The 16,327-nt window shown below is 35.3% G+C and overlaps 1 protein-coding gene across 1 annotated transcript in view; it reads right to left on the bottom strand.

Annotated features, from left to right (window-relative positions):
* Positions 1–5,379: 5,379 nt before the first annotated feature.
* The window catches only part of pawr (PRKC, apoptosis, WT1, regulator), a 98,470-nt gene continuing 87,522 nt past the window's right edge, over positions 5,380–16,327 (bottom strand). The window contains exon 7 of the mRNA XM_088647273.1: positions 5,380–6,831. Within this exon, the coding sequence (XP_088503399.1) occupies positions 6,745–6,831 (87 nt within the window). The 3' untranslated portion in view covers positions 5,380–6,744. The remainder of the gene's footprint in view (positions 6,832–16,327) is intronic.

Raw genomic sequence — 16,327 nt, 5'->3', positions numbered from 1 at the left:
TTAAATAGATCTTTTTTGGCTTGCATGCAAACATGTAATGCGTGTCTAAAGAATAATGATTTCTGTGTGGCAGACGAGTTGTTGTAGGTTTGTATCACACCGTAACTTGCAATGACTCCCCTGCTACAGATTATGCAATTATTAAGAAATTTAGCAAAACAAGAAGACTGGGATTCCTCAACACACAGCAGGAGTTATAGATTCAACATTTGATTGTTCAGGCCTGACTATGGATTTACCGTTATCTTCCTCTGCTTAACATTTAAAGCTGCTCCCTTGGCTCAGTATTTGCAGTAGGAAATTTATTAAAACATCTAGCCTGGGATTCTTTAACACACACAAGGCGTACTGGAGTATAGATTCAACATTTGATTTTTCAGGTCTGACTGTGGATTTACTGTTATCTTCCTTCCGTTAACACTCAAAGCTGTAATTGCACATTCCTTAATGTTAAATCTCTGAACAGGAACAAAGCATCAAGCAGGTTTTGTATTTGAACACATCCTGAGATGCTCTCTGACTCAAACCTCTGAAGGTTTGTTACATAGGTGGGCTGTCCTCTCACTAGACATAGTGAAATTAATTACTAGTTTGAGTCAACATAACACTGCTTTCCAACAATGAAATCTCAAACCAACTGCCAAGTATGGTGGTAGGAATATCATGGTTTCGGGTTGGTTTGCTGCCTCAGGACTCAGGCAGCTTGCCGTTATTAACATAACCTTACATTTGGTGTTGTATCAGCAAATTCCAGAGGAGAATGTCAGGCCATTCATTCACCAGCTGAAGCTGAGCTGAAAGAGGGCCATGTAGCAAGACAGTGATCCTAAACATACAAGCAGATCTACAACAGAATTGAGAAAGAAATTCCACATTTTGGATTGCCCAAGTCAATGTCTTGATCTAGTTGTAGAAAGACCCTATTAGCAAAGTCATTCATTCAATAAAACCCTCAAAAGTCACCGAGTTGAAGCAGTTCTGCAAGGAAGAAAGGACAAAAATCCCTAAATTTCAAAGTGAAAGACTGCTAAACAATTTCAGGAAATGTCTAGTTGAAGTCATTGCAACTGAAAGAGGTGCTATTGTTACAAGTCATGGGCAGAGATACATGCAACAGTTAGTGTTACTGTCAAATTGTAAATGTACATTTAAAACATCCCTTGACACTCATCATTCCTCCTGGATAGACACTTTGTATTATGAGGAAAACAGAACTGCAGCTGAGAGCACAGATTGCAAGTATCCAATTTTAACAGTGCAATTCTCATGCACAATTTACTTTTTCAATAAAAAAAAGAACAACCAACATCTTGCCTCAATTCACTCTACTGAAATTTAATGGTAAAAAAAACACATTTCCAGTATCAGTTTGAAAAAAATTCTGAATCATCAAAATACTGTACCAACTGTGGAGTTGTCTGCATACTGTATACTTTACAGTAAAGTATACAGTATACAGTAACTAGAGTGATAGTTACTTAAACAGCTGCTAACATGTTAAATTAAAAGAAGTATTTGTGTCTTCTGGTGTTTCTCATTTACTTCTGAGGGAACTCTCCGTTTCTGTGTCAAAACTCCAATCAACTGTTAAAATCCATTAGTACAGTTGGTAGATTCTAATATGCAAGTAACTTTTTTTTCTCCCTTTTTACTATAGCTGCTTGCATTCAAAAAAACATGTTGAAAGACAGTTTTCTCTGTGTGCATCACCAGTTACTGAATTGAATGGTTCACTTACTCACCGGAAAATTTACTGTTATTTCTTAATGAAATAAATGCATTGTATGTTATACATTTAATCAGCTTATTTTCATTTTTTATTAAGATTTTCATAGATTTAATAAAATTCTAGGTAAAAACAAATCTATGAGAATACAGACCAATCTATGGGGTTCACAAACATTCTCGAAACTGTAGAAGCTAAAGCATGCGAGCTAGAATCCTGATTCATCCTGATCATGCAAAAATTGATCAGGTCTTACTCCAGTTTTAAACGTCTGTGTACTGGTTTCCTGAAGTGTTTTACATAGATATTAAAATCATCTGCTTACATTCAAGATTTCAGATATTTCAGCACTTCAGCAGCTATTTTTCAGTATCTAGACCTTATTGTATGGTCTTCCACCTGACCTTTAAATATACTGATTCCAGTAAACAATGCGCAAATGACTATTGCTTACACTTTGCAGGTGAGCAGGACTTATTTTGCTATGCCTTAAAGCTTTGAAAGAGAAATCAGGGAGCCAGTTTGATATGCTTTTACTCTAGCCAACAACTTACTTTTCAGGAAATATTGTTTGCGAATGTAACATGTATTTAGTATATGCTTTGTTTCCTTGGCTTTGTTATTTGAAATTTACCGTGCAATGTGTTTTGTGCATTGTGAAACAGTACCGTTTTTCTTGAAAAAGACAATTGTTAACTCCTTCATAAACTCTATGCAGCAACAAAACAGGCGGCAAAATAAAATTACACAGAACCACTGTTACTGAGCTGCATCTGCAGAAAGTACCTGTCAGCTTTCAAGTCCTTAATGGTGTCCTTCTCTCTGCCTGGAGTCCTACTCTTAGCTTTCAGATGAATCGGTCTTGTCACAAATAATCTTGTGTGTGTAATGCCATTTCAACAAACAGTTATAAAAGATTATGCATGTTATTCTATTATACAATATATAGACATTAAATCAATTAAATCAATACCAATTGATTTAATGGCTTAACAATTAAACCACATATTTCAGTGTAACAGTGTAACTAAATAGGTTGTTTTAAAGTTATTTAACTTATTGTTGCTGCTGCTGTTCTGTGTTTGTTTTTGGCGATTCCTTTAATGTCTTTGTATTGGAGCACACATGCGAATAAGAACTGAACTGGATATAGCCCTGATGATTGTACCACAAGCACATAAATTACACTCAGCTGTCATTGAAAAACAGTTTTAGAAGTGGTGGAGGTAGCCTGTACTGTATGCTTTATACATGTTCACATATACGTGGTTTTTCACTCGGAACTGTCACGTAACAGATATGCAAACCATCTGCTAATCTGAAGGACAGCTCCAGAATTGTGTAAGTATGTTTAGTGGGTCTAAATGCTCATGGAAGCAATCAAATTCTATTGCAAAAATATTGATGATAAACAAACATTAGTATTTCTGGGTGACCTTTTTGAATAACGACTGAACCAGCTCTGTTGAAACATACAGGTTTTACCTGTATTCAATCATAAATGGGATAAAAACAGTTTTGATCTTGTTTTCATAAAAGTGAGCAGGTCAGCTCTACGGTCATCACGAACATGCTAATCCAGTGGAAAACAGATTTTAAACATTTACTCTAAAACCAAGAAAAAGCTAAAAGAATGTGACCAATCTGCATCATTTATCACAAGTTATGTTTGAAAACTAGTGAAGGAAAAGGGAACACAATTTAAAAATAAGTATTTTACTTTATGTAGAAATGGAGAATTTTCAATATTTTGTGCATCTTTTTCATAAATGTTTTCATTTCTTAGTGAACCAGTTCAATATCTACAGTAATTGCTGGGTTTAGCATGTTTTTCTTGCTCCTTTGGGAAACCAGTGTTTCCTCATTTTTTAGCAGGTTCAGAAGAGCAGCATGCTTTCGTTTAGCTTTCTCAGTTGTTGCAGGGACACCATAACTGAGTGTTCTTGTGTAACAGATTCAATTTTGAATACAAAATGAGCTTTATCTGAATTAAGTCTTACTAGACAGCATCAACGAGATACAATATCATTTGTTATATTAAAGTGCATATCAATGATTTTGGATAAGAATATTGTCTAAATCATGGTTGTTGCTGTTATTAACAATGTTTACTAATTAAATTAGCTATTATTAAAACAACAGCTATGAATTCTTAACATTATTGTACACAGTAGCATAATGAATGCTTTATAATATAAACTTTTAAAGCTTGAGGTTGTCGTACCATGCTTACTTCTATACAAGGATTATCACACAATCTTCATTTAAACATGGCAGTGTAATGAATTTTAATTACCTCACCATCTGGAGACAAGTTACTCTTATGAAGAACAACCCTGAGTTTTTTAACTGGTGAATGACAGAGGTATTGGAAGTTGATGGACAATACCCCCAATTCACACACTAAAGTTAAAAGATGAACACATGTACTCATGAAAACTGGGGATAGCAAACAAGAAGACTTTTTACTTCAAAGTTTTCTTTCATCTGGGATATGCCCAGCATGCCAGATGAAAGAAAAGTTTGGGGTAAAAATTCTGTATGTTTGACATGTATGTTTTATAATATGTCTTTCTACAGTATATTGCTGCTCTTTTAGTCCTGCCATGTTCATGCTGGCTGTCTTCACTCTTCTCTCAAGCTTGTCCTACCACATTTTTGAGGAGCAGTGATCATACTGAGAAGACTGGCACATCAGTCAAGACGTTTTGCTTTTCTTTGTCAGGTAATTCAGGTGGAATCTTACCGTGCTTATCTTCTGTTTGTCCACGATCAAATTAAAATCTTCACCTTTTATTTTTGCATTTGAGCACTCAGCATGGGATTTATGTCTCTTATTGTTTCTGCATGGGGCTAGACTTTTTACAATTTTGTTACATGCACCTATCACAGCCTTATCCTTTGCCCTTCTAATTAATTTACTGATCTGCGCAAAGGTATTAAAGCTGCAGCTCTTGCCTTCTCAAGCTCAAGGATGTTCCCGCACTGTTTTGAGTTCTGAGGTCAAATTGAAATTAGTAGCAAGTGTGTCTTAAAGGGATTAATCATGGATTTACAAAGAATGAGTCTCTCTTACAATTTACTTATTTTACATTTCCTGGACTGAAAGGGATAATAGCTTAATGGGAGTAACTGAGCTATAAGATCATTTAAATCCATTCATTGCCATTTTCTTTTCAATTTCTTTGTATATGCAACGGTTTCAGATATTACTCTATAGCACCTCTGTAAGTATTCAAATGACCTCATAGCTGGCTCTTACTTTCTCTTCACAGAAGTTCCGCAAGTTCTCTGCAGTCTAGCTAAATCACTGTGCAGTAGTAGAAAGAGACACAAAGGCACAAGACTGTGCTATAGATACTATTAAGTGTTTTAGAAATGGAAATAAAGTCTTTATGTTCTTCTTTCAGGTTGCCTTATAACAATGTCTCGAGAGATCTGTCCATAAGAGATTTATGACCCCATCGGCACAAATCTTATTAATATGCAGGTATGTTGCTTTATGTTGATAACTTCACAAAAATTCCCCCTTTAATGTACAGTAATCCATCCTTCTAATATTCTTGATGGATAACATGTTCATAAAACATGTTTCCTTTAAAGCTGTTAATTACAAATTCAACTGAAAAAAAAGGAAAATAAAAGAGACAATATTAAATATATAATCAAGCCTTTATTTAATGACTTCTCTTCTGTACATGCATAATCTACTGGTGAAATCTACCAAAATCATTATGATACATCATGATACAGCTAAATTAAAAGTATATATTGTAATGTAATGGAAGTAGGGGAAAAAGGCATTACAAATTGCAGCACATATCAAAGATTTAAGATTTAAGTCATATCAAAGATACATTACTAAGCCCAAGTGAATTCTAGAATTTAAAGAAGCCAGAATGATGCATTTTGATAAAACAACTGTCTTGCCACAATGGCTTGCTTTCTTGGCATTCCAAACACAGCTTCAGCATCTGCTTTGTTTTCATTAAAGAAGAAAAAGCTATCTCTAGGTAATGAATATTACATATTAGTTTTAATTTCATATGAATTAGAAATGGAAGACATTTTAATGAACAGGTGGTATTTTGCTTTTTTTCATTTTTTTAAACCTAATTTATCATCACTATTAACTATGTACTTTCTGGGAAACTACAAATTCGTGAACACCAATGTCTAGACACACAAATGGCTTGACATTCATTGTATTCACATATTCACTGGTTTACTATTTACATTTGACCTTCGATAGGATCTTCAATCCTGGTTTAAAAAATGGCAAGTACAGATTATACGTACAAAATGCATCACCCTCTGTAGTATGAGCAGAAAAAAGCACCAGGCTTTCCTTTTTTTAGAATTCAAAGAGATTCTGCATCATAAACTACTCATTTTCCACAAGGTGTTATGCTAATGAAATACTTTTAATACTTTGGCTAATTAAAGTTACTGTCTAATGTCATAGTTTGGTGAAAACACAACTAAGTGTTCTACAATTTCTTTACTTTAAATACCCCAAAGATACAATGTAAACACCAGAAACAATGTAACCGCAGCTCATACTTATCAATAAAAATGTGTGACCCCCCTTTTAAAACATTACCATCATCAGAGGTGTCAATCCTTGGAAACAAACATATCTTTAGTGTTTGGTGGTCTACCACTTACATTCATTGTTTTAGGATCATCAGAACAATCTCAAAGGGCTTATGTACAACAAATTTACATTAAATATAGTTTCACCCAAAAGCATTCACAGACATCCCATTTAAGTTGATTGTTTAGTACTTACAAAAAACAGTATCTGTTCTTTATGCTGAGATATTCTGAGACATTGTTAAAGAGCTGTGCATAACAGGAGCATCTGGTTATCTGGAAATTATTATTCCAATAAAAAACAAAGAAAAACACAAAAACAGAATAATCAATTAATTTGCAGGGTGCACCAGGCGTTCCTCTGTAACCATGCTGACAATTCATTTAGCTTTTACTTTTTTCCACCTTCCCATGTAACACTTCTACCTGGTCAGCTGACCTACAACCTTCAGGAGGGTCTTATTTTCTTGCTTCAGCTGTTCATTTTCATCCTCTATGTCATCAAGATCCTGCAAAACAGATACATGCTTAGTTGATACTATGGACAGTACAAGCAGCATTGGCACAATTATTTTCTTTTGAAACTGTCACCTCCTGGGGTGACCACCTGGTACAGTATGTCTTCAAACTTTAAATTGTAAGATCTTTTTAATAACCATGCACAAATGCATGAAGATCATGCAGACTGTAACACCTGACCAGAATCAAACCCAGGAGCTTGGAAATGTAAGCCAACTGTCAGCCATTTTCTCTAGCAATGACAGTAAAAAGCTGAGTTGAGATTTACAATTGCATTCAATTGAGAAATACTGGGGTATACATTTTTACAAAGTTGGGCCTATTATAAAGCCAGCAATAATCCATTTTTATTTTCTGGGGAAATTTACCTACAGTAGACTAGTAAATAGGTATTTTACAAAAACAAAATCTGAATACATTTATTACAAGAATTATAAAAAAAGTTTATTACCTTTACCTTTTAAGTAAAAAATAAATTAGCTATTTCAATGTTATTGTTGTCCCACAGAACTTGCAAAATCATCTATTAATTTTTAACCCCACCAGACTGTAGCTACTGTGGACAGTAGACTGGGAACCCCTGAATTCAACCACCAACCAATTCAACCAAGAGGTATCAACATTCCTAAAACTTTAAAGCCCTGTTTTGTACCCAATGACACGTGCCCTAAAAACTTTTAACAATTAAAAGGCAAACGAGCATCTCAAATTAACAGTAAATGAGGAGCATCATAGCGAGGAAGTTCCATCAAAGCTCTAATGAAAAGATGACACTTCTCATTTCCATCTTTCTCCATCACAAAACAGACAGTACCTCTGAATTAGTAATGCTACATTTGTCAGAAAGTTTAAGGATTTAAATCAAGTAGAATCCACAAGATAAGGCTGCTGATGTATACATGAGGGAGATCAACATTGGGAAGCCATGTCTGGAATCCTTAACAAATAAATACTGTTTTCAGCACATCAATCTTCAACCTCAATAGTAAAGACTGCTGGCATCTTTGTTAATAAAAATTGGAATGTGTAAGTAGATAAATCAAGACAGATGGAGTCCTAGTAAGGCACCTTTAAAATCTTAACATTTCTCCTTCGACCACAGACTGAACAAGACAGTTGTTCTTGAAAACGAAATAGAACAATGCCCAAGCCATAAAAATCTACAATGGCCAAAGGAGAGCGATTGTGGGAATACAACAAGAATGGGTAGTCAACATTCCAGAGAGACAGGAGAGATGGAAGACGAGGCAACATAGCGCTATACATCATGAGAAACATTCAGAAACAGGAAGTTAAAACTGATGAGTTATAAGTTTCAGAAACTATATAGGTCAGATAATAAGACCTGCAAAAGCTACAGGCATAGTGTTGAGGGGTATTTCAGATATTAATCACACTGGAAATCGACACTGTATAATGAAGCCGGAAACCTATGTGTAAAAAAATAATGTTTTTTTATGGCAGAATTAAATTAAATGCCCATGGCTAATGATCTTACGGTCCTTTCAAACAATTAGGACATTAAGAGACATTGAGAGGTAACAGAGATCACAAAATGATATGCTTTCAAGTAGCAAACACAATTAGGGCAAAAGAAAACTCAATGCAACAGGATTAAGTTAAAGAAAAGGCATGGAATTAATTTATAAATTGAATTAAGACAAAGAATGCCACTAAAATCGAAAACATGTATTTTTTTTTTAATCTGTGTAACAATAACAAAAGAACAGTAGCTTAAAAATCTGGTGTATCCTAGCAGAAAGAACTATAAAGCAAACAGAAAAGTAAAAATCAAGTATTTGGGGTATTAAATCTCTAGAGAGGGAATTTTTTTCCCTCAAACTTCTAGTTCTAGATGTTAAATAATAACATAAAAGGAGCAGAAATCACACAGGTACTATAGGCTCTAAAGACAAAAAAAAAATCAAATCTCCAGGGCCTGATAGTACATTACCAGTGGTATTTCTAATTTAAAACAAAGAAGCATATCAATCCATTGCCCATTAACAAAACCCTTCCAACAGTCAAGACAATGACTAGTCAAGATTATGCTTTCATGTAATGCATGACTTTTGGTCATGTGAGATCCTCCCATATAAATTTCCACTTCCATGACATTGTCACGATCATCATCCCTCCTCTAGAGGGCGCTCTGACCTTTTATTATTAGTTTAATTATTACATGCACCTGTCTTCTGTTCAACCCGTCACTATATAAGTTATATGCCTCCTAAGCTCTGTGCTCAGTTTTGGAAGATGGACGCCACAAGGCTTGCCTATTCCCCGGGCTCGCAGGTAGCCCGGTGGCAGGTCTTATTCCCCGGCATCCTGACCATCTGGGTCCGGGGCTTGGAGCTCCTGGCCTCGTCATCGTGTCTTTAACTTCCCTGTTCCCGTTCCTGTTCCGACCTGGTTCATGTTTTTAACTGTTTGTCTTGGATTGATCTCCCGGCTACCTGGACTTTGGACTGGGCCCTGTTTTTCCCTTTTGAACTCCCACTGGATTTGTTCGCCTGCGCTCCCCCTCACACCTGGATCACCATCGGCACCACCCCCTCAGTCCTCCCATCCACTCCTCTCTGTGTTTTCACTGTGTCCTTCTCCAGTCTCTACCGGATTTTTCCGTCTGCACAGGGTCCTAAATTGTACTACGCGGGAGTCAGAACCGGCTCCTGTGACAGACATGAACAATTCCTTTTTACATAAATATCTATCATTAATTTATATATAAGGAGGCACTCCAGGCTAAGATAGGGAAGTGCAGGACTGACCATCCCTGTCATATCCTTATCTCATGCTTTCCCCTCCCTGTCTGTGAATAAAAAGGGCTGTGAGATTAGTAATCTGTGTCCCCAGTAAATTCTGCTTGAGGCCAAGGCGTTAAGCAAAATTTCATAACTAGAACTAACTTTCAGTGTTTTTAACTGTGAAACAGTATTGGCCAAGTAAAGTTGAAAGTAAAAAACATGGAACCCTATTAAAGAGATATGAAAAACAATCCCAATGAAAAGCACTCTAATTGAAAGTTGTCTCATAAAATCCCATTGGGACATGATAATTAAAGCTAATATAATGAGCCAATATGGTGACAGAATGCTATTCAATATGTGAAGCTGAAAAACATGGCAACATGAGCAATATCACAGGAAAATTAAGGTCTCTTACACTAAAAAACTGTTAAGGGGGATAGTATTTAATTGTAGCATCAGCACCAGACTACATACCTGACAATGAAGGACAGACAAAGACGATATTATGAGAGCAATGTTTGTACACGAGCATGCTGCTGCAACAGCAGGATACTAAATTGTGTTTATTAATGTTTACAACATTGCTCAAGGCCCAACGGTCTAGGTATTCAAATTTAAATGACAGCCAATATTTACGATTTCGGTCAGTAACAGTTAACATTCTACTATATCGTACAAGAATTTACATACAGAACACACTCAAAAAGAATGGACAGAAGGTGAAGAGGGTTGAATATAATCCATTTTGAGCAGTTAATGTTCACACAATCCTGTACTCTATTTTTCCCTTCAGCATATCCAGGTATAAACATATTAACTCAGTGAATACCTCGAGTTAAATCCGCCTGCTGTTCATCCTGTAACCCTATGAAGTGTAGCCAATTGAATGCCAGAAATCATGTCTTTTCTAAATCTACTATAACTTTGGAAAGACAAACTATTTTTCAAAGCGAATCAATTTAACAGAAGCATTTAAATCAATTTCAGATCTTCAGAGCACAGAGAACCTAGTTAACCTCGAGGCTGTTTGCTGAAAGGCTGTTGGATCTTTTTAGACAGTGAAACCTGGTAAAGTGTCAAATAGAAGCCCACCAGGCTTCAGGTACACTGATAATTTTATTTTTTAGATTTCAATTGTGATCCCTCTCTCCTCTTCTCTGCAATCAAAACCTCAGTTTATTCACACTTTTTAAAGCTGAAACCTGTAATTTGTGTTGGTTTACTTCATTATGGTGAATATTATGGTATTTCAATGTAGAAACTGAAATGGCCAAACCCATCATTAAGCATGAGCTTGTTTGCGGCAAAACCTGTTGACCTTTTTTTTCCTTTGTTGGGAACATTGAAGATGTGACAAAAATATGATTTGTTTCACCTGGAAATGAACCTGAACACAGGTCAAGACTAAGTATATCTTGTATCTGCCATAAGCAAAAAGACGAATTATAAACAAGGCACAATACTTTGACAAGATCACTTAAAATGCAAAGGTTATTAACAAAAAGGTCAAATGATTTTAAAATATTTGTTAGAATTTAAATGGATGATTAAAATCTTGGGTAAAATTAATAATGTACTGTGGTCCTAAGTCAATAAAAAAATAGTGTAAAATGTACCGTAAATATTCTTTGATATACAAGTGTCAGAACCCAGCGATATTTCACCTTGGAGATGCCAAATTCAGATGCTCTTATGCTGTGTTGATATACACAAATGTGTACTGTATATTCTAAAAGCTGAAAGAGAACTGAATCATCACTGTTTCTGTGGAGTCAAAGAAAATGTTTCTTGGAATGTTATCTCCGTTTCCAGGACAGAGCATGTGTTACATCTTCCTGAAACTGTTGGAATATCTGGTTTATGTGAGGATTAACGTGGCTGCCCTTCAGTAGACACTGAACAGCATGTCTCCGCTAAAAAGAGTTATCTAGAATTAGCAGATTAGTGTTTTAAATTTGAGTGCAAAGATAACCTGTATCTTGCTTCAAAGTCTTTACTTAATGTAATCCATAAAATGACAAATTATTCCCCGAATGACAAAAAGGCTGCAAAATCACACACAGGTTCTAATTGATCCGAATTAACAGGTTTCTTTTCTTCTTGTATACTTTTTTCCTGTGATGAAAGTACCTGTTAGCAGGTTTAATTTATAACTTAGTAGATATTGAGAACATATTAACAAAAATGCAGTAATAAGGATGATCATTTTGTTGGAGTGAGTCAAAGTCATCTTTTTCATTCACAAAATTATTTTAGCCCAGCAGTCAGAACTTTATGAAAATCTGATACAAAGCCAGAATGTTGGAAGAACGATTCATCGTTCTAAATAATTCTACCCCTATAACGGCACTGTGGAGGGCATTTTCCATCAGTGTCAAAAAGTAAACCTATTTACTGTTAAAAAATACAATCTAAAGTTACATATTGGTTTTATATGATTACCCAGCTATTGTGCAAAGAAATGCAAAAAATAACATTCTAATTTTTTTTTCACATTGCCCCTGTCTCACCTTAACACCCCAGCAGAATTGGAAAAATATGACCTTTTGCCTCTAAAGTGGTCAAAGGAGTACTACTCATTAGTTTATACAGTACATCACTTCACGTATTCACTCATCACACCATGGCCTTAAAGTTAAGTTTAAATCAAACACTTGATGCACATCAAAAACGAAGGACTGCTGGAACACAAAAACACAATCTAATCCAGACACAAATCAGGGAACAGAGTTAGATACTTGTTTCAATCCTATATCACTGACCACGGACATTACATTTCTGTTCAACTTACATTTACATGCAGAACAAGGCAAGCAGGTTGGCACTTTGAACACTGATGACATCCAAATATTTTTGTTAAACCATACCTATCTGTTCCAATCCTTCCAAAGTACATGAAGGATGTTTCAGAATTGGATGAGATACAATTTCTTACAGCTAAATGTGAACAGCTCAGAAGTTTTTGTGATCTTGAAAACCTTTAAAATCTATTGGTCACAAAGCTGTGATCTTCTGTTCTTGCCTGGATATCAGTAAATGATTGATTACAGATCTAGGTGACATCTGTGAACAGGCATTGTACTTTGAAGTACACATCTGATCTCAGGGACTTTTTTTCCACCTCATTAACAGATTTCTCTTACACAGATGCAGCTGAAACATTTTTTTCACACTTTCATTAGATGGATTACAGTAACGCTCTTTTTATAGACTTCCAAAGGCCATTCTAGGTAAACTTCAACTTTTAGGACTCTGCATGACTCTGGCACCAATGTTTGAATCTGCAGAGCACCACATTCTGAATTCTTGAATACTACACTCCACTAAAGCTCTTTTAAACTTCATTCATTCTACACATTTAATTTTGGTGACATTTTAGTTGTCTACATCCAACTTTTTGCAACACCCTTATTAAAGACATCAAGCATATTTAATATCCATGCAAAACAGAATTAATTATTTACTGTGTGAATTAGTGTTTGAAAAGCCTTATACCGATAGTAGTTTTTGAATTGCTTAGCTCTGAAGCAAAATTAACTTCAGATGAAGATGCTGGACACGTTTCAGTAAAATCTACTGAAAGGGTTCATAGCAGTTTCTGGATTCTCCCTGTGCCTGATCTAAGAGTTTCGATTAGAGGGAAAAGGAATGAATGTCTTTAATTGCAGTACGTGTGTGCTTTAGAAATGGTGGATTGTTTCTGAATTTTTTCGGAGAATGTAGATATGCACTACATTTCCTGTATTCTGTTATTTATTGTAATACTTTCTTAATACAGGATAGAATCCAGCACAGGAAATTTCCACACTTTCTGAAACACTGAATTACAGGAATGACAGAATGAATGAACAAGCAAGTAGTAACCTTCATGCAACTTTAAGAATTAAAGCAACATTGTTTTTTTTACACATTAAATGTCATTAATATGCAAGTTTCTGGGGATAATCCATCAACACAGCCCTGTTTAACCAGTGCAATAGAAGGTAGTTAAGTATTTGTGTGAGTGCTATTGCAGATTTACCAGCTAAGCTAAGGATCTGCGCCTGTGGCTGGAAGGTTGCAGGTTCGTATCCCGAATGTGCTCTTCGCGGCCGGCAGAGGGATCCTACTCCGTTGGGTCACCGAGCAAGGCTCTTAACCCCAACTGCTCCAGGGGCGCCGTATAAATGGCTGACCCTGCGCTCTGACCCCAAGCTTCTCTCCCTGTGTATCTAACTGAGAGCAAGTTGGGAAATGCAAAAAGACAAATTCCTAATATAAGAAATTGTATATGGCCAATTAAGTGATCTTATCTTACATGTAGCCTGGTACCTAATAAATCAGTGCAACACATTCATACATGAGTAAAATGATACTGAACATTTCAAAATGTACAGTGCAACACATTAGAAATTAAATTATACCACGGCTTTCTTTTAAACAGGCTCACAGAATTCCATTAGACTTTTTTTTTCTAGAAAACCAGCAATTATGGTAAAATGTTTGAATACTATAGTTCATGGGAGAATATTTCTAATTTTATGAGAATTTTGTTTGAAGAATGCAACTGGACTTATTTTGAATTAGGAAAAGAATGTAAAAAATGTTTTGTGATGTGTTTATTTCAAATATGATTATTTTTGTAATTTCCATATGTGCTATTCTCATATGGAAACACTAAACAAACATTCAAGAGAAGCACAAACATAGCCCTAATAGTGCTTTCTGGCTGACATTTCCTAAAGATATAATCTTGTCATTTAGATACAGTATCTGAACTGAATTGTGCTCGGTATCAAGAATTTGATATACAGTAGGGGTAACAAAAGTATAGTTGCAATCAGTTACATTTCAATCACAAGAAGCCTTAATGCCTTGACAGAACCCAAGAGATGAATTTACCCAGAATGAATATGACTGACTAAACCCTCATTATAATGAAGTTTAATATTCCATACTTCATAAAAACTTTAAAAACACCATCAGACCACAGAACTGTTGTGAGTGCAATGCTAAAATGAAGCAGCTGTTTTGAGTGAAGTCTTACGTTTAGACTTCACTTCACAGCCTAAGAGAGCTTTGATGTGACGTGCGCCACAACTTGAGGAAGCGAAAGGCATGTGGAAGCAGAACATGTAACTGCAGCTGTGGTGAAGTAAAGACCTTCCTGTGATCTACTTTGCTGACCAAATAGCATCTGAAATTTAATTCATCCAAAGAAAATGTAAAAGAGTGCAAATTCTTATCAAAAGAACCCTAAACACAGGAAAGCTTTTGGTCTCTAGGAAAATACTGAAATAGCTAGTAATTATCATTATGTGCTTATCTAAGATGTATGAGCACAATACAAAGCTGATTACTGTAAAGCACAGAAAGGGAAGCAATTTACCAGCCTTCCATTTAACCTTTTTACTTCACGATAGACAAAAGAGCCAATTTGCAGTCCCTATTTTCTTTATAATTAATTAACACTGACAAGCTAAAAGTAAATTAAATAAATCAATACACATATTTTTGCTTTCACCTGCTTTTACAAAGTTTCTGATGTTTTCCTGCTGAAAAAGACTTTTTGTCGATCTACAGAAGGGTAATGCACTAAAAGAAAATTCGGATTCTAATGGAGATTAATTCAATTTGTTGTTTTTATTTAGAACACATCACAAAGCCTTATTTCTCTAAGGATTCTGAGATTCTTTGTATGGTCTGACAGAGGAGGAAGTCAATTAATCTCTGTTATGATTGAAATAATTTTAATTCTGGTGACTGCCTGCTGTGTTTTGTCACACACCAATTCTCCCTGTTTCATTAACAATGTTGACAGGTACTAATGCTGAACTCTCCTTTCATCCACTGTCTTCTCCAACACATGGTTACTTGAGATAAAACAAAGTTGAGCAAATGAATAAAGTTTTCACCAACTGTGATTAAACTTTAAAATGAGTGATACATTTAAAATTGATCACAATGAATAATATTAAAAGGATTGTTCAAAAACTGACCTTTCCACAATCCTTATAAAAAACATCTTCTCACCTAAATGTCTTAAGACCATTCAACGCACTGCAAATGGCTTAAGTCTTCACACTTATTGATTGACAAACCTGACTTAAATTGATTTTTAATATTTCAAATACTATACTGATAACAGGTGGCTAGTTTGTGCCTTGAGGATTTATTTTATCTAGTAATGTGGAGGATTAAGAAACTGCTCTGAATCAAATTAACTTTATATATTGATTAATAATGCTAGTAGAGACTTCAAATATTTTGAACTCTGAAATTAAGTGAAACTCTCCTGCCAACTTGTGGTTGTCCTCTAAAATCATCCTCATAAACAAATTAGGCATAAGAAAAGGCAAAAGGAATGGAAACATTTAAAACAAAGAAGCAAACATTAAAAATGGCTGCATTCATTTTGGTAGATGCTTGAAGTTCATAAGCAGAAATAGCCAGAGATGGAATCTATTACAGACTCCCATCACTTTAAAATGAAAACCCTCAAACATGGAATCATTCAAATTTCTCACTAGACTTCTGCACTACAAATATCAGCTTCTCCATCAGGCCCTGTAAACTGCACAAGACCAGGTGTTATGCTACTCCATTTTGTGTTGAGTGTTGTGATGCTTACACATCTCAACATTACTGTTTTATTTTAACACTAAACTTATTTTTTTTTGCTGCCCGTCAATTATGTGTACTAGACCAAAAAATGGAAACGATGTCATCAGTGTCAAGTCGTCAAACCACTGGATGA

This window comes from Lepisosteus platostomus, chromosome 9 (assembly GCF_059453375.1).
Source record: "Lepisosteus platostomus isolate fLepPlt1 chromosome 9, fLepPlt1.hap1, whole genome shotgun sequence".
Taxonomy (NCBI): domain Eukaryota; kingdom Metazoa; phylum Chordata; class Actinopteri; order Semionotiformes; family Lepisosteidae; genus Lepisosteus; species Lepisosteus platostomus.
This window is presented reverse-complemented; position numbering and strand designations above follow the sequence as displayed.